The 22,593-nt window shown below is 43.0% G+C and overlaps 1 protein-coding gene across 14 annotated transcripts in view; it reads right to left on the bottom strand.

The window, feature by feature from the left end:
- Positions 1 to 22,593, bottom strand: part of Tiam1 (TIAM Rac1 associated GEF 1) — a 401,135-nt gene that overhangs the window by 64,305 nt on the left and 314,237 nt on the right. For all 14 annotated transcript variants that reach the window (XM_033755948.1, XM_010608608.2, XM_033755949.1 and 11 more), the window contains 5 exons: positions 22,191 to 22,337; positions 19,956 to 20,030; positions 16,848 to 17,018; positions 9,702 to 9,806; positions 3,682 to 3,763 (listed from right to left, as the gene is read on the bottom strand). In XM_033755948.1, coding sequence (XP_033611839.1) covers positions 3,682 to 3,763; positions 9,702 to 9,806; positions 16,848 to 17,018; positions 19,956 to 20,030; positions 22,191 to 22,337 — 580 coding nt within the window. The remainder of the gene's footprint in view (positions 1 to 3,681; positions 3,764 to 9,701; positions 9,807 to 16,847; positions 17,019 to 19,955; positions 20,031 to 22,190; positions 22,338 to 22,593) is intronic.

Below are 22,593 nucleotides of genomic sequence, written 5' to 3'. Positions count from 1 at the left end.
ACCAAGCGAAGGAACTAAGACCAACTCCTGTGATGAGCAACGTGCGGAGCCCTCATCCTGAAACTCACGGGCCAGGGAAATTCATAACATGACACACAACAGAGAGGAACTCAAAGCCAGAATCCTGGCTCGGTGCAGACACCTGCACCGTAAGGAGGGCACATGACTAAAATCAAGACGTGCCAGGGGGAAAGGCAAACCCAGCAGCTGCCACGGTGCGTCCTCCATCTGAAGGTAGCCTGTCAGTCTACATATGGTGTCAGCTTTCGAACTAACTCCAACAAGGTCGAAAAACCGCCTGAGAGATAAAATGGAGAGAAGCAAGAGAGGAGTTAAGCATCAACTCTAAATCTGCTCAGCCGGTTGGACCGCTAGATCGTGCTTTCTTCCCCAAAGTTCTAAAATACGAAGAAACATGTGACGTGTATGGGAGGCTTTATGTTGGTGCCGGGGGCCCCGAGCTTTTACATACACTGAACTCTATCCGTAAAGGGAAACCACACTGAGAAAGGTGCGCATCGTGGACGCACAGGGGCTGAGATTAGACACCTGGATAGCAGGTTTTGAGGTCAGAGACAGCCGGGTCTCTGGGGTCGGAGGGCTCACTAGCCTTCCTCGTCAATAGCTTATTGGAACAACTTCTGCCACAGCAACCCGCGCACAGAGAGGCGGTTTCACCCAGCTTATCAATCACACACAGCAGGTTCCTCCGAAGAGAAATTCAGGAACCTGCGCCAGCTACTTGCTACTGATAGTAGCATATGGTCGGAAACAGAGACAAGCGCTCAGAGCCTCTCCAGCAGTGTGGCGTTACCGCAACCTGCCAGCAGGGGGCTTGGTATCACGCAAAAAGCTGTGTAGTTAGGAAGGACTGGAAATTAAAACAAAAAACGTCCGCTTCTTTATTCTTTACATCTAAGTATTTGAGAAGCCCTGTTTACAGTCCGGCCTGGTGCCCTTCAATGCCCTCACCACAGGAAGGCTAAAGGGATTCTGGGAGCAACTGGGTCATTTTGATAAAAAGTATTAAAAAAGGATATGAAGTACAGTGGACACCCTTACATGCATGCAGTTTCATTTTCCGTGATTTCAGTTAACTTGGGTCAAGTTTTATTACAGCATAGTGTAAGTGTCCTATTTTATTATCAGTTACTGCTAATCTCTTGATGTGCCCAAATTATAAATTAAGCTTTATCACAGGTGTGCCTGGATAGGGAAAAACGGTGCATAGGATTTGGTATGCACTGAGATTTAAGACCCCTGTGGGCCATCCTATATCCTCCTCATGTAACAGGGAAACCCTGAATACTGGTTTCATGTCCAGCTCCCATTCCTCAGGCCCCAAATCAATCTCAGAGTCACACCCTAAGAGCTTTGAAATCCAGCCTCCTGATCCTTGCTAGCTTACTCTCACTCGACTGAAATGAAGTAAACTAAAAAGAAAACACACAGGCATCACAGAGCTTGTGACTGCGGAGGCCGGGACGGTTATCTATACCTCTGCCACCGACTCCAGCGTTAAGCACTAAGGTCACACTTCTGCCACATAAGAAGCCTTTCATACACAGATTCTATGTCATCAAAAATGTCCTCCCGCTTTCAGAGGTCTTTCGTTTTAAGGTCAGGCAGTAAAGAGTGTGAAGGTGTCATGCAAGTGGCCAGGGCTTCACCATTGGCTGCTCTTCAAAAAGCCAAAACACCACAGTGAGTAAGTGTACCGCAAGGAGGATGGGCTGCCCGTGGGGGAAGGTGCAGAAAGAAAATATTATCCCGCTACTCAGTAAAGGGTTTGCAGATTTTTCAAACTCTGAAAGCATAGTGCTACAGAGAAATAGTAAGCGTGCCTATGGAACGGTCCTTAAGTGGTTTCACTAGGAATTGCGACCTTCTGCCACGACACACCAGGACCGCTTCTGTCCTCTCCCCTGTAGGGAGGTGTGGCCATGTGGCTCACTTTGCCCATTGACTGTGAAGCAGCCGATTTCCGCTTCACCTCCTCCTCCCTTTGCCCTCTGCAGAGCAATGGACAATGACCCAAGTGGCAGCCGCTCCAGGCCTAGCATTGCCGTAAGGACAACCTCGAGTCCCACCCATCTGACACAGGACACCCAGTGAACGTGAGATAAAGTTCACGGGTTAAAGCCCATGGGTTTGGTGACTGCTTTGTTACCTCAACTAACCTCGCCTCTCCTGACTGATATTGCTTAGTATGGATTTCCCCACTTATTTTATTCAAATGCCATTCTGCTACTATTTAAGACACATGCTAAGAAGAGCAGTCTTAGCAGACGGAAAGAAAGCATTCCATATTTTACCACAGCAGACGGTAGACAATGCATTAACACAGCAAGCCTCACTGCAAATCTCTGAACATCGTGCTTACTAGTGTGGTCCTTGGCTGGCATCCGGGGGCCTGGATTTGGGGAGCATTCCCAACACCCCAACAGGACTCTCTGTGCCTAACCTGGAGGACAACGTGATGGATGGGGAACACCTGCTTTCTTCCTGCAAGGCCAGAATTTGGTTTGTGCCAGGCAGTCGGTGCCTACATGATCAGCCTCTGGAGAAAGCTCTGAATCTCTGGTGGATTTCCCTAGAGAGCATTATTCCCCATGTTTTGTCACAAACTTGTTGCTGGCAGAAGTAACCCCATCCTCTGTGACCCCACTGGAACAATCACAGATGTACACACCATTTCTGTTAGATTTTCTTCCCTGCATCTTTTCTCTCTGCTGAATTTGCTTTGTGTCAGTTCGTTGCCCTCCTTGGGACAAACCAACCAGTGATCACAGCACCAAAATTAAATTCCTTTAATTTCACTTCTGGGGAGAAAGGTGGAGATAGTTCTTTTATATGTGAGGCATAGCATTCTATAAAATAATCTATTCCCACTGTATCCATCTTCTTCCTAGGATGGCAAAACCCCAATGACCAGTTAAGACATATACAGCCTTTGTATAGAACGTTCTAACATTTCATTTATCGATCACCCCAAATTCATGCTAATTATCAACAAAGTGTTATTTTGCTTCAGTTGCATTGCAGTCTTTTCTGAGGAACAAACTATGGGAAACTCTGTAAAAACACTCAAAGAGCAAGACAGTTGTATTTTAAGTGAATGACTGCTATGTTAAATTCATAAGGTTCTTTTTTAACTTAAAAAAATACTTCTCCTAGCAAGGTTATAGATCTCTAAACTTTGTTGGAAACTAGAGATTTTTGTTTTACTTTGTTGGAAACTAGAGATTTTTGTTTTCTTTAAAAATTTTTCAAGTACAGTTGTTTCTTACAAACACTATTAATTACTACTATCATTTTAGCCATTTTTCTGCAAATGTACAGAATTCACCCACTGTCTCTTCTTGTGATGTTTTGTTTAATTCCTTATTTGAAAGCAGAAACATATTAGCTATAAGTATCTTGAGCTATTTCTTCAAACAATTAAAAAAAAAAAAAGTAGAGACTTCATGAGAAAAGAAAGACATGTACAGCCTTCACAGTACCTGGCATAAATACTGCCTTTTTCTAGTTCAGGAGGTTCTCCACAGCATGGGAGCCAGATGTGCTTGGCTCTAAACTCGCCCCAAAGGTTTTTTATTGAATTGTAAATACGTGCATGTTTGCGGGGACATGCTTTAACTGGAAACACAAACACCAAAGATCAAAGGCAAGGAAACCTACCGTAATTATCAGCTGCTGTGTCTGACTTCTCGATCTGGATGCTTTCAGTGACTTTTGGACAAATTTCAATCTCTTTATACAGCTGCAAATGATAAAGAAGATCTGATTAGGATTTCATTAGAAATAACTTCCTAGGAATTGTCATCATTACAGAAAGCTGTTTTTTTTCCACAACTGAAACTTGAATACAAATTCACACCTCATCACCAAGTTTTTAAATCTATTAGAAGTCAGAGTAGAAACACAGAGCCCCCATTCCCCAGTTTAGCTTTGTGTATCTAGTCTCATTCTATATCCATCTCAGACCTGAACATGAATGCTAAGTTAATCAAAATCACAATATCTGGTACAGGCAAGGATCTGTTTCTGAGGAGAGTATAAAGACAGTGGCGTGAATTGGCATGAATTTCATGGGTATAGGGGATATTTTTATGCATCTCTTCCTCTCTCTTCACACACCACCTTACTTGAAAAATTCACAATAGTACCACTAGGTAGAGACTAAATAAAAGCATCCAAACTGACCACTAATTATGTGAATGCAAAGTATTCTCTTTTAACCACTGAACCATACCAAACTTAACCAGAAAACTTAGGTACACAAATTCATCCAGCCATGTGTACACCTAAGAGAGCCTAGAAAAAGGTTTCCTACATCTTGAGATAAAAATAATGTATACTTTACACATCAAAAACATTGCTCTTTCACAAGTGCAAGGTCCGGAGTTCAATCTCAGGTACAAAAAAAAAGAGTCCTGTAATTGTTATTTCATTTTCATATCCGGACCTATCACTTTCAAGACAATAACTTATAAAGTTCCAAACATGTGTCTTTGTCTCTTCTACTCCATAAGACAATATGATCTGCATTTCACAAATAAAGAAAACAAGACTGGAGAAAGAGAACAATTTCCTAAATTCATAAATCCAGTATGTACAGAGCTGAGATGTGAACCTAGGTCTTCCTGGTGCCATGCTAGTGAGAGCAATGCATTAAGAAAGGGTAAGACTGAATGGGATTTTATTTGTATACTTCAGAAATATTTCATCCAGATAAATTCCTAAATTAGAAATGAGTTACACTGATTTTTAGTCCTGAAAATATAGTCATCGACATTATAAACACCAAATTCTTTAAAGTTTACAATGTCTATCTATCCTAACTCACACAGTGCTCGGTGAAACATTATCCCTGTGCTCTCTTTCATTTAGTTGGAGCCTGGGCTTTGTTTTTCTAAGATCCTCGAGAGCCAAGCTGGTCCCCCAGGTGGCAGTATACAACTATTTGTTCTAATAGTCTCTGCCAAGATCCAGTGGGACACTGTACAGCTCTGTGAACCATCTTTGTTATTCTTTTCTGATATCGCCAACTTTTCTTTGGAATTGTCATGAAAGTCTTGCTGCCTTTTGCTGATCTCAGATACCTTGATATCATACAGACAGGCCCCAGAGCCACAGTGCCTTTTTTTAGGTGGCTTAAAAGCTGGGTTTACTAAAAGCTCCAGTAAAATATATAAAAACTGAAAGGGGGTTTGGAGATGGGGGGCGATGGGACAGAGAGGAGGGAGAGGCTCAAGGTATGCATATATGGTGCAGTTCTCCATGATGAATGTACTTCTTAGGAATCACAAACATGTATGAACACATGTTTTAAAAAAAAGAACAACCTGTGTTTACAAATTTTTTCAATGCAACCACGATATCTGGAGCTAGAATATTTGAAATTCAAAGTGTTCCGTACGTAAATCCTTTAAACAGTGAAGTGTCACACATATTTCCTTTCGTGATTAAATCAATGCAGTTGCATGTTTTCCCCCTTTTCAAAAACTGGATGAGAAGAACAGTGGATTATAAGAAAAACTATGCTTTAGTCAGGCACTTGAGTTCAAGAAAATGTGATCGTTTCTTCTTCTGCCTCCTTTGGGTGCCCCAGCCCAGGCCACCAGCACCTGTGGCCTCCACTATCGCTCCTCACCTCTGAAGGCTCATCTCTGTGTCCCCTTGCCTCATGGCACCGGCAGGAGCCTGTTACAGCATAAGTCAAACACAAGCACCTTCAGGTAACTGTGGGGTCTGGCTGCAGGACAGGACCCCTGCCATCCCAGAATGCTAACACCCACACATGCTCAAGTCCCTTGTGGAAAATGGTACCGTATTTCATACGACCCAAACACAGTCTCTCATATAATTGAAAGACTCTCTAGATTACTTATATCTAATGCCATGTAAATGCTGTGAAAATAGTTCTTACACTGTATTATGTAGAGAATGATAATAAAAGAAAGTCTGTCCATGTTCAGTACAGTTGCAACCTTAAAGACTCTCACTTTATTCACCCTTCTGTTCCAAAGCCCCATCTAAGCTCCAAAATACCACCCATGTCTTTCAACCCACAGGTTCTGGCGTCATTTTTCCCAGCTTTGACCATCTCCCATCACTGATGTGTTTTATATCCCTCTCTGCAAACTTGAACAGTGGTCCAAACAGGAGCTGGGTTCTTTTTCTATTTTTATTTTTTGGTGTGTACGTATATCGCCAATCCCTAGAATTGCTAGGTCCATGCCAGCGCACAAATGCTAAGTAGTTGATGAATGAATAAATAAACAAATTGATCAGTGCTTCTGTGGACTCTATCCTCACCTGCCCATTCCAGAAAAGCCCATGCGTCCGGCCACAGACTACAACTGGATTCATGACCATTTCGCGGAGTAGACCAGACAATGAATTCATCACGTGAAAGTAGCCAAAAGGGTGTCACTTAAGAGTTCCTCAACTGGCAAAGCACACCAGTAGACAACTAACTATTCCTAGTTACTTTTAAGCAAGAGACTATGCTACCACCGAAGTAAATAACTACCCTTTCCTACAAGACCTTTCAAATGTAATACAAACTTTTGCTGATAGCTTTTTTCATTTCTATTCGTCTATGTTTCCAGTATGTAATGATTACAATCCTCAAGGGGAGCTGGTACAAACACGTAACACATCTTAATTATTGTTTTCATCCCCTTTCCTTCTCTCCATCTCTTGATCTCCTTTCCTTCTGCAAAAGATCTATCTCCCTGTTTCCTATTAGCTATCTTTTATTTTGTTCTTTATTTATACTTGGGGTTCTCCCATAAGAGAAAAGATGGCATATTTCATTTTGTGTGTCTGATTTATTTCACTAACATGATGGTCTAAAGGTGCATCCATTTTCCGACAGAGGACTCAAATGCACCCTTTATGGCAGAGTAGTGCTCCCCTGTGGATATATACCACACTTTCTTTATCTTCATCCTCTCACTTACTGATGGGCATGTAGGTGGCTTCCAAGATTTAGCTTTTATGACTTGTGCTGCCATATACATGAGTATGCATGGGTCACAAGGGGGCCTGATAAAACAATGACGTATAACAAAATATTTGGAGAAGTCATATTTGAATGTGTCATTTATGAGGAAATGGCTTCAACCTGAAGACTTCTCCAAGGCCTTGCCATCAGAAGGAGGGGACCTAGGGAAACCTTCATGGTGTGGGGCTGACACCTGTTCCGAGAGGACAATGAATCCAAAATCTGCAAACTCTCAAAAACATCCAGGAACACTGTGTGTTCAGAAGGTCCCTGCCCTGGAGGGATGTTACACCGGCCTTACTGCCCTGAAGAAGGGATTTAAAGAGAGGAACCCATGGATAGGATTCAAGTGATCTGTAAACTTGGATGATGAAAAAAAAAAACTATGTATTTATAAACCTTAGACTACAGTTCAGCATCGCCTTCAATCATAAGTAGTTTAGGCAACAAACAGCATTATCTGTGTCTGTGACTTTGTCATGAAGATGAACTGGGAGTTATTTTCATATCACATACTTATATCTCAAAATATTTTCTAGCTCATCAATACTTCAAAGCAGCTACTAAACCTACTGCCAGATCTTGTAATTTCATAAAGTAATTAAGTGAACATATATATTATTACCTAGGAATTTAGAAATATTTCTTATAACTATTTCACTCTAAGCCACAGGTAACTTTTTCCTGTTTCTAAGAAGGGGTCTAGATGGGTCACCAGGAAGCCACAGCAACCCAAAGCACAAAACAGTTGAGAACCTTGGGAAAAATGGAGGTGCTCAGGCTGTGGATTTAGCTCAGTGGTTCTACTGCCTGCCATACAAGCACAAGGGCCTGCGTTCAATTCCCAGTACCAAAAACTTTTTTTAAAAATAGAAAATAAAATGGAGGTGCTCGTGTGAGCAAATCTACAGCATTTGCTTCCTCAGGGGTCTCTGGACTGGAGACTTTCTGCAGCAGGGTAAGAGAACACCAGAGTCTCCCTGTTCTTCATTCTCTTTTTAGCAAGACTCTAACAGATATGGAGCCACTGTAGATATTAAACAACTCAGGCTCACACCTTCTTCTCCTACACTAGAGGGTAACGCAGGGCAGTGGAGGATAAAAAGACTCAATACAATGTCAAAAGATACATTTGGCTCAGGAGGGATACAGGTCTAACCCCTGTAATTTAAGAGGTGAAACATTCAGTCCCAAGATACAAAGTATAGGATCTAATACACCCTCCGGTGTTGCTACCAAAGTATTCTCTCTCCTTTTCTTACTCTCTCCCGGGCTATCTCTGCCTCCCTCTTCCCATGCTCTCTCCTCTTTCTTAAACACAGGATCTCTGTATGTTGTACAAGCTGCCCTTGAACTTCTGGGCTCAAATGATCCTCCTGCTTCAGCCTCCCAAGTAGCTGGGATGAAGGCAACCAGTACCACGTCCAGCTAACATTTCCCTGTTTAAAGTAAAGAAGAAAGATTCTTTCCCCTTTGCTCGTGGAGTGTGAGTCCCGCATGCTTCTCTCTCCACTCCAGAGAAAGAATCTCTGGGCTGTATCAGCCCCTCTGTTAAGTGTCGCTCCCTCGGTCCACGCCTCTAAGTGGTGGCTGACGATGCACCCAACATTTCGTCCCATGGCATTGTGTAACACAGCGAGGTTGTTACTCCAACACACGCTCTCACACTTCCCTAAAACACTTAAAGGGACCACGGTAACCTTTGCAGATGACAGAAAACTTCCCCATCAAGACCGAGGCGGTAGAAACACGACTGTACATGTTTGTCAAAACACATCGAGCTGTGTGCTTCAAATCATTGAGAGTTTTAACACACTCAAAGTGTTCCTCAATAAAGTTGACTGAAAACATCATTTCCTACTGATTTTTAAATCATGCTTCCCCTTTCCAAAAAAAGAGAACAATTTGGGTTTGGATTTTCAGTTCCGCTCTCAGTGGCAAGGCTCTGAAATCATCCTGTGAGCATCACACACCCACAAGCAGCCCCGCGCCCCTGAGGGATGACTAAGGAGACTGCGAGCAGAGCAGGAAAAGAACTCCAGACACAGGCGACTGCTACCTAGTCTTTCTTCACTGGAACTGCAAACTGTACAAGCCAGCTAATAAAAAAGGGACTTGTCACTCCCATGAGATTTGTTTAGACTTTCACTGTGTAGGTCAGGCTGGCCTTGGACTCGATATGTACCCCCAGCCTGGTCTCGAACTCATAATAGTCCTCCTGCCTCAGCTTCCTGAGTGCTGGGATTACAGGGCTGTGTCACCCTGCCCAGCTACTCACAAGATTTGACCCACTGGTTTCCATATTCACATGGATATCACACAAAATCGGAGTTAATATTTTTATTCTAACAACAGCCAGTTCATCTCTGAGTCTCTGATCTAAAATAAAAGACTGTCCACTCTACAAGGCGAGTTGGCAACCACGATTAAAATTCCATTGAAAGGGAGCCCTGGGTTTCCCTGCTTCCTGGTAGGACAGCACTGATCCTTGGATAAACAGAGGTGACATTTCCACTATGGAAATACTGCGGTAAGTCTGGGCATCTCCACCAACTCCAGAGCTCCGAAGGCAGATCATTTGTTTTATAACTTCTTCCACTCCACCGGCTCCAATTCACACAAGTACACACATAATTTGAAAATAATCTCCCACAGAATGCACTCGGACGAGAGTCATAAACATTACCAGCTCATAAATGTCCTCTTCGGGCTGTGGGACGTAGAACTGCATTTTGTTTTCTATTAGAAATTTTAGACGCAGGTAATGAGCAGAATGGTCCAGCTGATGTGTCTGGGAGAAAAAGAAAAGACAGCGTCTGTTCAACAGCAAATAGCAAGGCATAGTTCTCCACCAACAGGGTACTGCGCCTCCCAAGAATTAATAAGTGAGACTCGTTATGGGAGGCAGGCTTGAGAGGCTTCTAAGCTTTTGAAAAGGTTTGCATCCCAAACTCAGGATTTATAGTCATTTCCACTGGACGCGCGCACCCCATGACTGGGTGGGACCACCTCTGTCGCATCGTCACTCCTCCTCAGCACTGGATTTCCCAAACAAAAAACCTCAGATCAAAGAGGCCCTTAAATCCAACTCCACACATAACAGGTGACTCGGGGAAAGCGACCACAAAGGTAGAAATGTTTACAGTAAAAAAAAAGCTGTGCTCAAGCAAGGTTTTGTTTAAACCATGTGAGGACACAGGGGCAGGTTTTTTGTTTTTGTTTTTGTTTTTTTTGCGGGGGGCGGGTTGAGGCAGGGTCTCACTGTGTAGTTGAGACTGACCTGGAACTCACTATGTAGCCCACGCTGGTTTCAGACTCTCAGCGATCCTCCTGCCTCAGCCTCCCGAGTGCTGGGATTACAGGCATGTGCCAGGCCCGAGGCAGTTTTTAACACATCATTTGCAAGGGGTTTGGCTGCAGATGAGACCTGAGGACCATAGTCTGATTTATACAGCCAGCAAGGGACACCCTCTGGGGGCTGAGCGACAGGCACACGTAAGACTTGGAGAACACACTGAGGTGCTGCGCTCAAGGGAAACAGCTCTGAAACAGTCAGCACCTCAAATCTCCAGGGCTTCGCCTTTGGTCCAGAACGGGACAGTGGGATTTTGTCTATCTGAAAATCATGCTTGACTTAATTTTGGTAAACAGCAAACATGCGTTTAAAAATAATTCTTAATATATAATCAAGAAGACACAGGGAAAAGTAGGAAAATGCTCTTCAAAAATCAAGTGGCAACATGAAAATATACACAAATTTTAACTGTGTTTATTTTGTTTTTGTTTGGGGGGATTTTTGCAGTTCTAGGATGAAAGTCAGAGCTTTAGGCATGCTGGGCAAGTATTACCACTGAACTGTATCGCTAGCCCTTAAACTGAGCAATTTTAAAGAATGTCTATCTGTTGGTTTTTTGGGGTTTGGTACTGGGGATCGAACTCGGGTCCTTGTGTTTGAGAGGCAGGCAGCCGAACCACTGAGCTAAATCCCCAGCCCAAGAATGCTTATCTTTTAAATATACATCATAAAGTGCCAATAAATAAGGGACAGGATGGATAGAATTGGCTTCCAAAATAATCCAGACAGGGAGGACAGAGAAAGTGAATGAAGAGATGAAACTTTATTTGATAATCATAGATTCCAAGTAACGGATACATGATTCTCTACTTCTACATGCATTTGAAATTTTAGTAAATATACACTGTCATCTTTACTTCATAGCTCTACTGATGAGAATCATCTCAAGCAAAATAAAAGAAATTATTTGAGACAGTGTCTTAATGGGTGGTCCAGGCTGGCCTCGAACCTGCGGTCACACTCCTGCCTCGATCTCTGGAATGCTGGGATTGGAGGCATGTACCACCACACCTGGCTTAATCAAATTATATTTTAACTGGTTCAGTAGTCTTCCCACCCCTCTATCCTCAGCAGCTAGGGATTCAATCTAAAGTCTTTGCTCTGAGTTAACTCCCAGCCCTTTTTTATTTAGAGACAAGGCCTTGCTAAATCACAAAGCCACCCAGGCTGGGCTCAAGCTTGCAGTGCTCTTGCCTCAACTTCCCAGAGTGCTAGGATTACAGTCATGGTACATGTGTAGTTTCCTTTAAGGCCAAAGCAGCTGCCTTCTAATACTACTCTAATAATCCTAATAAAATCGGATCTAACAAACTTGTAAGTGTTCCAGACACTGTCAGAGTAGAGCAGAAATCCAAGCATGCGTGCAAGCCTCCGGAATGTAGCTATGCAAAAGTGGTGTACACAACAGAGCCGATGGGAACTGGTGCTTTGGTTTTTTTTAAATAAATATATAAACGCAGGTCAGACATCCTGTGTTATTACAAAAGCACCTTTCTGGAAAGCCAAGAACAGTTCCCTCTGAACATCCCGCAGGGTGATAAAGAAGTTTTCTATCAGTGATTCTCGGGAACCCCGACCTGCATCCGACTCCCAAGTAACATGACAGCCTGAGGCATGGTGGAGAACACCAACACCCCTCGGCACCTGGCTCGTGCCCTCCTCTCCTGTCTGTCTCCGACACCGGATGCTTTTCTCTGACAGACCCAGGACTGTTGAGTCAAAGATATAAGGGTTCATGGGCAAGCCCAGAGAAACATAAAATAGGGAAGTTCTGCGGTATGCTACCCACTGCTCGCAGGAGAGCCACCAAGATAAATAAGCAGTAACAAAATAGCAATATTTAGGCTGATAGGATAAGCAAGGGACATGTCTCTCAGAGGTGAGGGGAGGGCTGCAAATGCTTCCCACCTACCCAGGTCCTCATGGAAAGCGTTTAATTAGAAGCAGAATTTTGGTGCTCCATCTGTTCCTGACTGAGGTGGAAGGGAACAAGAAATGCAATTTCATGGGGTCCTAGTGACAGGAACAAATGGGCTTGGAATCTTCCAGTCATCGTTACGCCACACTCGCTGCATACTCTGAAAGACACTGCCACTTAACCAGACTATCTTCTGAAAACCAGGCCCAAACAGCAACCTCACCTAAGGAAATTTTGCAAATTGAAACCAGAGTGTGGAAGACAGGATGCCCTGTCAGGTACCGAAAGACTCACTAGTCTGGGTGCAGTCTGGAGACTGCCATCACCCCTTAAAATGCTACCATGCTGACACTTTTACCTCTGTACAGCAGGGGTGCCTTGCTTATGTGGCTCACTGTGGCACCGGGAAAAGGGTACTGAATATTATTATAGTGGTAATAAGAGTATTTTTGGCCACATCCCCACTCGTATTTTCCAAACTACAATAATTTCTTGATAACTTGAAAATGTAGAAGTGGTCGCACGCAATGGACATAAAAATTAAAATGGTTTGACTTGAAACCCAAGAGCCCCGAGTTGGGTCAGTAAATAGTTTTTTTGAACAATGGGACAATGGTCCAACACTCCAACATGCCTTCTTGTTTGGGTCAGTGTTTCTGAATTATGAGCTCTTACAGTTGGAGCTGGTCTACAATAAAAGGCAAATCCAAATGAACTAATTAAACCAGATCATCAGAACTCTCAAAAAGTATTTTATGTTCACCCTATCAAAGCAGGAGAAACACCCAGCCACATTCACAATGCATCTTTGTGCAAAAAGAATTGCAAATGTTATAGTTTAGGGTACTGATCCTAAATTTTGTGACCCACTTGAGACTTATAAAACATTCAAGAGAAAATTTCCCAACAAGAAATTCAGTTAGAAAAAAACTGAAATAGAACAAATTAGCTTTCCAGCATACATTTACTTAAGTTACTTAGACAGCATTTGATTCATTGTGAGGCAAGGCAGCTATAAATTGTACCACAACATAAATATTATCATAGAGCAATTTCTAGTTCAGTTGGCATCATTTTTTAAAATCAGTGTCTTACATAATTACTTTGAGGGAAGAAATAACAAAACACAATGTACATCTTTCCAGTAAATAGCATGAGCCTTTAAAATAGATAACAATTTATTGTTGTAGATCTTCTACTCCATCATGGTTCGTTCCCCTACTTCTCTTCCTTTTAGGGAAACTCTTCTGAGAATATACAAACATGCAGTTGCTGAAAACAGAAATCCACACACATTCACAGATACATAAAGTGCTACTGCAGAATTTCTGGAGATTTTTTCCCCCTCACCTTCAAAGTGATGTTTTATTTCTTACACGCTCATAGTTGTTAGGATGTGCAAAGCCACGGGAGACTGACACAGTGAAAGCATGAAACACAACTGACCTCACGGTCGTAAACATGTGAACAGTGCCAGTGGGTACGAATGAGTGGTTTATGCAATCAAAAGCATACATCCAAAACCTATGGATCAACCCAGCTACCCGCTACATTTAGCAACAATCATCATAGTAACATCTGAAACATGAAATGTAGATCTTGAAACATTTACTGTACCAGAACTTGACTGGTGATCAGATGGCAGGTGGCAAACAGGTGGGGAATGATGTGGATCAGAGAGGATAGGAAAGAGAATGAGCTGAATGCAAGAGACAGAAGAAAGAGATTGATTATTAAATATTAGAAAAAGCATCCATCACCGACGTTGAACATGACAATTACAAAAGAAAAGACAATTTGTTTTCAATCCTCCTCCAAAAACATCAACAACAAAGACCCCACTCGTGACTACATGGTCATTAATAACATGTGACACAGTTTCCACATTATCTCTTTTCTTCCACTAATTACAACAAAGCGTTTCCCAAAGAAAAGGCAAGCTTTACAAGACCCCTGACTCTCGGCACACCATGTAATTTACCCTACACTGATGTTTTCCCAGAGACCATCAGCTTCTTAAGGAGCAGCACAAAAGGTTTCTGCTTTTAAATGCATGAGATGTAAGCTTGTGGGCCGGACATTTAGCTCAGTGGTTCCGCTGCCTGCCTCGAAAGCACAAGGACCCAAGTTCAATCCCCAGTACCAAAAAAAAACCAAAAAACCAAAAAAACAAAACCAACAACAAAAAAAAATCCACCATCTGTCTCGAGACGTAAGCTTGTTTCACACCATATTCTCTTTGTTTATATTTCTATGTTTTTGGAAAAAGAAATCCAAGCCTAGGGAAATCTGGGCAGGATGACCTTCTATTGTTAGAGAGATCTGTTGTATTTTAGTGAGGACACCAGAAGCCTTTCAAGTGAACTAAGCCCATATCAGTGATGGCGAACCTTTTCTAGCTTTCACTGATAACAAACAGCCTGCTGCAGCATGTGTGCCATAGGTTCGCCATCACCATTATAGGGGAATAGATCCACAGCGTTATTTAAAGATGATATCTAAATGGCAGTGGCAAAATTACCCTCCATTCCTTTAGTTTCTACCAAAGCTAGAGCTTGAAAAGTACTTAAAATTAGCCGAACACTCACTGCCACCTCTCCTACCCCCCTACTCCCCCACCCCCCTTTCACTCATTGATTTTCCACTAATCAGCAGTTACCAGATAACCACTGTGGCCCAATCTTTGACTCCTGAAGGAGCCTAAAGCTGCTGAGCACAGAATGCTCCAGAGCCATGCTGCTCCTGAAAACCCTAGCTAGAACCTGACTTACACAGAAAGGCCAGAGACCTACTTTGAACACTTGTAGCTACAGATCTGAGAATAACTCCCACTGCTCTGCAGAATATTAATGGTTCTCTCAAGAATCATGCTCATCTCTAAATAAAGCAATGCAGAAAACCTCAGTAGACCTATTTTGTTAAGTAATTAAAATGAAAAGTTATGAACAGAGATACCATTATCCTCCAAAGCTAGAACTCACATACTGCAGGAATCAAAGTACAAAAAGCAGTATCACTTATTTTTAATACCTATGTGGGGGCTGATTTCAGCTTCGTCCTAAAACATGTGCCTGTTCTAGTTTTCCTCCACAAGCAACTATCTGAAAGGCTGATTTGAGCTGGACTGCTCCTGGTTCCCCAGTCTTAACTATTTTTCCTTTAAAAAGGCTCAACTGTTCTGCTTCTTTAAAAATGCAGAACAAAGTATTTTAAAATAAATATTTTATTTTATTTACACTAATGTAATTTTAGACCTATTTAAATGACACATATAAGCTATAAAAATAACATAAAAATATATGCTTATTGCAGAACTACAGAGGTACTTGTCAAAGTAGAAAATGTTATTTAGTATTTACAAATCATATTTTGCAGGAAGAACTCTTAAATAAAACATCCTTTTACTCAGCCAATCTCTTCTGGGATAAAATTATGACAGAAAAGTTTTTTTTTACTTTCCTCTTTTTCTTGGGATAGGGTTGCATTATGTGGTTCAGGATGGCTTTGTGTTCACAATGTATTAGAAGAATGAATTACAGCAATCCTCCTGCCTCAGCCTCCCTAGTGCTGGTGTTACAGACATGACCACCACGTCCCGCTACTTTACCTTTTGCAGCCAGTTCATTCCAGTAAGTATATAACCTAGACCACCCGAACCTGATGAACTGGGACAGTCAGACCAGTTCGGAGCAGCCAGATTAAGTCTCCATCTCTCCTTTGCCACGGACAGTGACATAAACTCAGGCAAAAAAACTAAAGCTTTCTGAGCCTCCCTTTCTCTGTCTGTAAAATGGGGAAAGTAACCGCTCTTCCTCAGACTCTGAAACAAGACCAATGACGCCATTCATTATAGCATTAAAGGTAAAAACAAGCATGCAAGAAAGCCTCTTCTTTCCTCACCTCCTGCTCTCTCTCAAGGGCATTCATCTGTTTGCCCTGCATTGAGAGACAGGAAACCCAGGACAACCTTGAAAAAGATGAAGATATTTCTATAGCTCAAATTTAAAACAGAGGAAACCGGTTCAGGCTACTTCGGGGTTCACAAGAAGAGGAATTTCTTACCATGAAGGTCAAACTTCCGCTCACTTCAATCATTTTCTACTTTAAAGAAGCCTTATATCAATCACTGATTCAAGAGCAGGTTACAGAACAGCCCCCAGATATGATCCATTCACATGTGAGTATATTGTGTAGGGAAAAGGTGGCAAGACAAACATCAAAGGTTTGCAACGGTTATTTTGGATGCTGCAAGTAAGGTGCATGTGACATATTCACGGACTGCTTTGTTCTTAAATTGGCTAAAATGTATGCATGAACGTCCTCATCGCAAATTTATCATGCACACTCACTGAAAGAAGCTACTTAGCTGAACTCCTGTCCTGAGAGAGGGGAGAGTTCACTCGCACGTTATCACAAAGGGAGGCAGCGCTGCTCTGAACTGGCGTGCGGATGTATTCGAGGGCACCTGACTCCCGTGAGACTGCACCTCCACCTGCACCTACGAGAGCCCCCCACCCGTTCTGATCCCTTTACAGAAACAACTGGAAGTGGCTCCATACCTTGCAAATCAGCTCCAGGGTGTCCCGTGCAGTGTCCCCTGGCCGGACAACAGTCAGGGCTGGCTGATTATTGGGCAGACAGAACCAGGACGGAGTGAAATACTCGTGGACCCAGATGTCGCAGTCAGGATTGTGCTGGTGGACGCTAGGTAAGACCACCTCTTTCTCCCTCTGTAATGAGAGGTCAAATCAGCAGAGAGGCAGCAGGGCATTTCTGACAACTCCCAGACCCCTTACGCAGCACCCAAGCATGGTGTGATCCTAGGGAAACAGCACAGAGCAGAAGAGAAGCCAGAGTGGGAGGCAGGGAAACACCTGGAGAGACAGAAGCTACTGAGGAAGGAGCCCCACGGCACAAAAGAGGCAGGGAGGGTCTCACTTCAGACAGGGGGCGGACTCCCACCTGGCCCTCGACATCAGGAAGCAAGCGTGGCGCCAATGAAGAGGTACTGAATTTCAATCAGGATGAATGCACCACATGGGCCACCCATTCCTCAGACTTAAGTCTGGAGTGGAGAATCCCATCAACAGGAATATCTGCGAATGAACTTTGTATTGCAAAGAAACGAGGCCCCAAGGAAATTGTTTCATAAAGGTGATGCTCTAGGTACTGAGAGGTGCAGTCCTTTTCGTGCTTCCCTTGGGTGTCTAGTGCAACACTGGGACAGGGACAGTCACTATATTTCTCAGATGGAAGTTCCAAGGGCTTCGCAAGCTTAAATATTGCATAGGTCCTCTCACATGAAAAACCCAAAGGAGGAATGAAGAGCAAGATACAAGCCAGATAATAGGAAACAGGGAGGTAAATGTTCTGCAAGTCAGTCAAGCAGACAAGGGACACAGGAAGGTGGAGTAGGGGTAAGAGGACATCAAAAGAATGAAGATATGTCCCGTACATGCACCACCTCCCCACAATGGATGTAATCACTGTGCACTGCAAACACATACCCCCAAAAAAGGATGGGCCACAAGGCCAGACAACTTAGGGGACTGTCACCCTCTAGTACCACGAACTTGTAAATGGGGAAGTGCTGTTGTATATAACCTAAGGGTTAAACCTAAGCCTGACAAATAGCCAAGCAGAAAATGCCCCAAAGATTGATAAAATATTAGGAGACCAGTGAAATAAGCAAAGAAAGACTTATGTTGGATTTTGGCAATATAAACATACTATCGATGATCAATGAGCATCAAGTAATATGTGTTCATTATTGGTTTATCAGCAAGCCTCTGGCAGACAAATATGGATCTACAGATTACGAGGAACAAGGCTGGGGCCAGTAAAGTACAAGGGGAGACAAATTTCCAAATAAAGACTGAGAGGTGGCAACACAACCACTTCCATACATTTAAAAAAAAAAACTCCACAGGATCCAATGGGGTGGAGGTGCCGGGAGACAAATTTCAGTAAAGGCCACTAAGCTAAAGCACTTGCAGAAGACAATTTCAGGCCTGCCTTTGAACACTGTTGCTTTCGCAGATAAGTCAGACCCCAGGGAGGGAATTGTCAAAAAGCAATCAACTCGCCTATATCCCATTAGCGGTAATTGGAATCTCCCCGCTGCCCCCATGGGCCACATTAAATAAGTACCCTTAGCATCAGATCTGCCCAAGTTGTGCATTTGGACTGCTTCTTGTAAGCGAGGCCTTCCAACAGAGGCAGGAGGAAGAAAAATGAGGAAGGAATCCTGAAAAGAAGGAAAAACTGCAAAAGCTACACAGAAAGCCAATGGCAAAGCTTTGGCAGTGTCCCCATTCTGTGTGCAGGAGAGAATATCCTATTTCTAAAGGTGTGTGATCACTGTCATCCTGGCATTCTGGGAGGCTGAAGCAGGAGGATTACATGTTTTAGCCCACTCTAGTGACTTAGCAAAACCCAATCTCAAAAATACAAAAGGGATGAAAATACAGCTCGGTATGAGGGTCCTGGGTTGAATCCCTAGGACTGTAAAACAAAAATGTGCAATGATGCCATACAAGATACACCAATCAACTACAGAATGATGGGGTAAATACCAAAAACTGTGCTTGGAAGATATATATACATACATATGTGTGTGTGTGTGTGTGTGTGTGTGCGCGCGCGCGCGTGTGTGTGTGTGTGTGTGTCACAACAATTTAATTTCATCAAATCTCAGCAAAGATACTCCTGGTTGGGTATTTCCAAAGACAGACGCCTTTTTATCCTGGATGACACAATCCATGAGTTGTCCGGGTCGTAAAGAAAGAAAAGGTCTTAGCTCTCCACTCTTCGCCCTTTCCTCCTAGAAGCCAGGACTTCCCAGTGTGCACTCTGGCTTCTGAGGCTCAGCTCCTTCTAGAACCCAGGCTGAGCCACGGCTCAGTGATGCTGCCTGGTTGCATGGCAACCGAGAGCCGAGTTCTGTCATACTGATCCTGGTCTGGGAGCTGGGGGGCCTCTTACCGAGTCACATTATCAACACTAGAATCACAAATAAAAGGGGCTGCTGGCATCACTATTAAGAGTCTTGAAACCTAGGGGTGCCCGTTCCCCTAGAGGCTGAAAAGAGTGGCCTAGGAAAGGGGAAAGAGTAAGATCTTTTCAGGCTTTCAATCAGAGCAGTCTGACTGAAACCCCTATGAGATCCAAGCAAAAGGTTGAACCAAGTCTGTGAATCTTTAATTGAATACTTAACTTGGGAGGCAAGTGCAGTTTTTAAAAAGAACACACTATCAGAATAGTTCTTTGAAATTAATGGGAGCAAAATAGCATGTGTGGGCAGAGAGCGAGGGCAATAAGACTCACCTCTTGGGAATAAAAGTTGTACATAAAAAGGAATTAGCACTGACATAAAATATTCAGCTAACTGCAAACTCACATTTTTCTCATATTCCTGCTGGAAAGTTAAACCTCAAATGGTAAGGATGGAAAATGTTATGTCAGCAAGAGAACGTTCTTATTGTCATGAAGTTTCAAACACGACGATTTTCCACCTCACGCTGACCTGTTACATAACTTTCCACAACTGATCATTTCAGTTTTTATATCAAGTCTACTTAATTTTAGTATCTCAAGAAACCGATGCGTTGGGCATGCACCCGCACGTGTGTGTCACTTTTAGAAAAGGAATACGTGTTTATTTTTACCTTGCCATCTGGAACAATGTCATCGAATATCCCCTCTAAAGATTTCTTTACAGCTTCAGTTCCCTCTCCAAACACCTGCACATATAAAAGTATCAGTTTAAAAAAGAAATCTGGGCAATGGGGCAAATGAAATATGGGAAAGAGATGGAAGATAGACAGGGCTATTAGAACACATTACAGCAGTTTCCATACTCCCACATCAAATCCCAAAGCAGGTAACACTATTTACAGTGGCAGACTGTGAAAATCATGTCCCTGTGTATCCACGACTTCCCCACATCTTTAACAAATCAAAAGCAAAGAAATGGTTTGCATGTGGATCAGAATAATTCATCTAAATTTAGAGGAAATAAACTCACAAGAAGCAATGGAGAATTTCTGCCTCATACACTTGAATAGATGCTTTAAAGTAATAACCGATTTGCTTTTTGTTATTTCCTTGAACAGAACTTGAGACTATTTATAGTATTTTTTACCAAACATGGCAGAGAAGTCTTTTTTATTGCAAGAAATAGGACATTGTCAGGCAGGTGCAGCAGGACATGACTGTAATCCCAGCTACCTGAAGGCTAAGGCAGGAGGATCCAGCTCAAGGTCAGCGTGGTCACACCTTAGTGAAGGAACAGTGCCCCGGGGTTCTGGCCTGGTGCTAAGGCGAGGGGACAGCAAGGTGACTGTCTAACATTTGAAATTCTGAAAATCATAATAAGGTATGGATGCCAAACACGGGGACACAAGAAATTTTATTTATGGGTTCCAAAATTAGCATGTCTATCATGATAATATAACTAGTTTTTTAAAAAAGGCTTGTCCTCCAATGTAAATGAAGTATTCAAAAACAACTTTTGTCCATTTCAGAGTACTGAATTAATGAATAAATTTATATCAGTCTATTTATGGCTAAGCAACAAGTTTTTTTAAAAAAACAACTCTTTAAGAAAGAATTGCTTATGTAATACAATGTTCTTTTTTAAAAAAAAATGTATCTATAGATTACCAGGAACAAGGCTGATGCTGGTAAAGTACAAGAAGAAATAAATTTCCAAATAAAGACTGAGAGGTGGCAACATAACCATTTCCATAAATTAAAAAAAAAGCACAGTGGGGGTTTCAGTAAAGGCCACTAAGCTAGAGCCATTGGCAAAGCCATTCAGTTTCACACCCTTTTATCCTTTGCTCATCTGGCTCCTGAAACTTCCAATAACAACAACAACAAAATCCACATTTAAGTGATGAGCATGTCAGGTAAGGAGTCTAGCACATGGGCATCCGGACTAATCTCTTTTTAAACTTTATTGCTTCAAGAAACTAATAGCTGGAATTCTCAAAGCAAAAAGGGAGGGATCTTTCTGTGAAGTTAGTCAGCGCTTTCTCATTTTTGCGCAGCCATGGGGCACGCTGGCCGTCCTGGTCATGACTTCCAAAACGCTCACTGCCTGACTGTCCAGCCACTGTGGCTCATGATCTGACATTCTCTTTCCTCCAAAAGTCCCTGAAATTGCAACTTCCGGCTGACTTCCGATTGCCTCCATTCTCAGGGTCAAAGGAGAAAGATGACAACAACAATGGAGGTGGAGTTTGCCAGAAGTAATGCCAGCAAAGCAGCCTCGGCAATCTGTAAAGGAGAGTCAGAGGGGGAGAACAGGCTGCAGCGAGCCTGCAGCTCATTTTCATAGTGTCCATTTAGTAGTGTCCCGCACTGCGTGGTCCAGGTGGTCCATCAGGACAAACCTTGTATCTGAGCGGTATGGCTAACGCAGGGAGTGAGTGCTCCCAAATTGCGGCTCCTCCTTCCCACAGGCGGAGGAACTTCCCATTTAATGCTGACCCCACAAAGTCAAGGGCAAAGAAACAATCAGATCCCCTGGAGGCTGCCTTTGATCTGGTGCCAGAAGCAGCTTCAGGAAGCTCAGTGCTTAGGTGCCCAGTGGCCTCATCGCGGAGCCCTGCTCTGGCTTGAAGGCTCAGGATGAATTGTGCACTCTCATTGGGTCTATAATTACATAGGGTTTGGAAAGGATGCAGGTGGGAGACTGGAGCTTGGTGATAGACTAATAGCAGAGTTCAATGCTACGGGTGTACATTATCTCTGAAAGTGTCTAGCACAACTCGCTGCTTCATGTCAATTAGCTGACTTAAAACAAATCAATAAAGGAACACACACACACACAGAGGACTGGGGTAACCACGGAAGCAGTCTATATAGAGTTCCTTGTCATCCGCTCTGGAGTCTACCTGATTGATGCTTGGGCGTCCTTGCTTCTTTTTGGAGGTAGTGTCCAGACCCCAAAGAGAAGAAAACCTGCTCCTTCGCTTGCTGGCGGATCTGGACATGGCCTGAGTACGTCTCCTCACTCCTGTCTCACCGGTACGCGCTGCCACCTGATGATGACAGAGACAAGAAGCAAGAAGGCAGTAGTGTCAACACCTGCTCCTCAAGGCCCCACTCAGTCCCACTGTTCAAAAGACTCTCCATCTATCATCCCAGCCGGCACACACCCCATCCATGCCTGAGATGTATTCACAATTGGGCCCTTTCATGGGTTCAACATGGAAATAAAGGCTGGCAAATTTAACCTCTCTCTCTCTCTCTCTCTCTCTCTCTCTCTCTCTCTCTATATATATATATATATATAAA

Source organism: Fukomys damarensis, unplaced genomic scaffold (assembly GCF_012274545.1).
Source record: "Fukomys damarensis isolate Sample0158 unplaced genomic scaffold, DMR_v1.0_HiC HiC_scaffold_24, whole genome shotgun sequence".
NCBI lineage: Eukaryota > Metazoa > Chordata > Mammalia > Rodentia > Bathyergidae > Fukomys > Fukomys damarensis.
The sequence above is the reverse complement of the archived record's forward strand: the minus strand, read 5'-3'. Positions and strand labels throughout refer to the sequence as shown.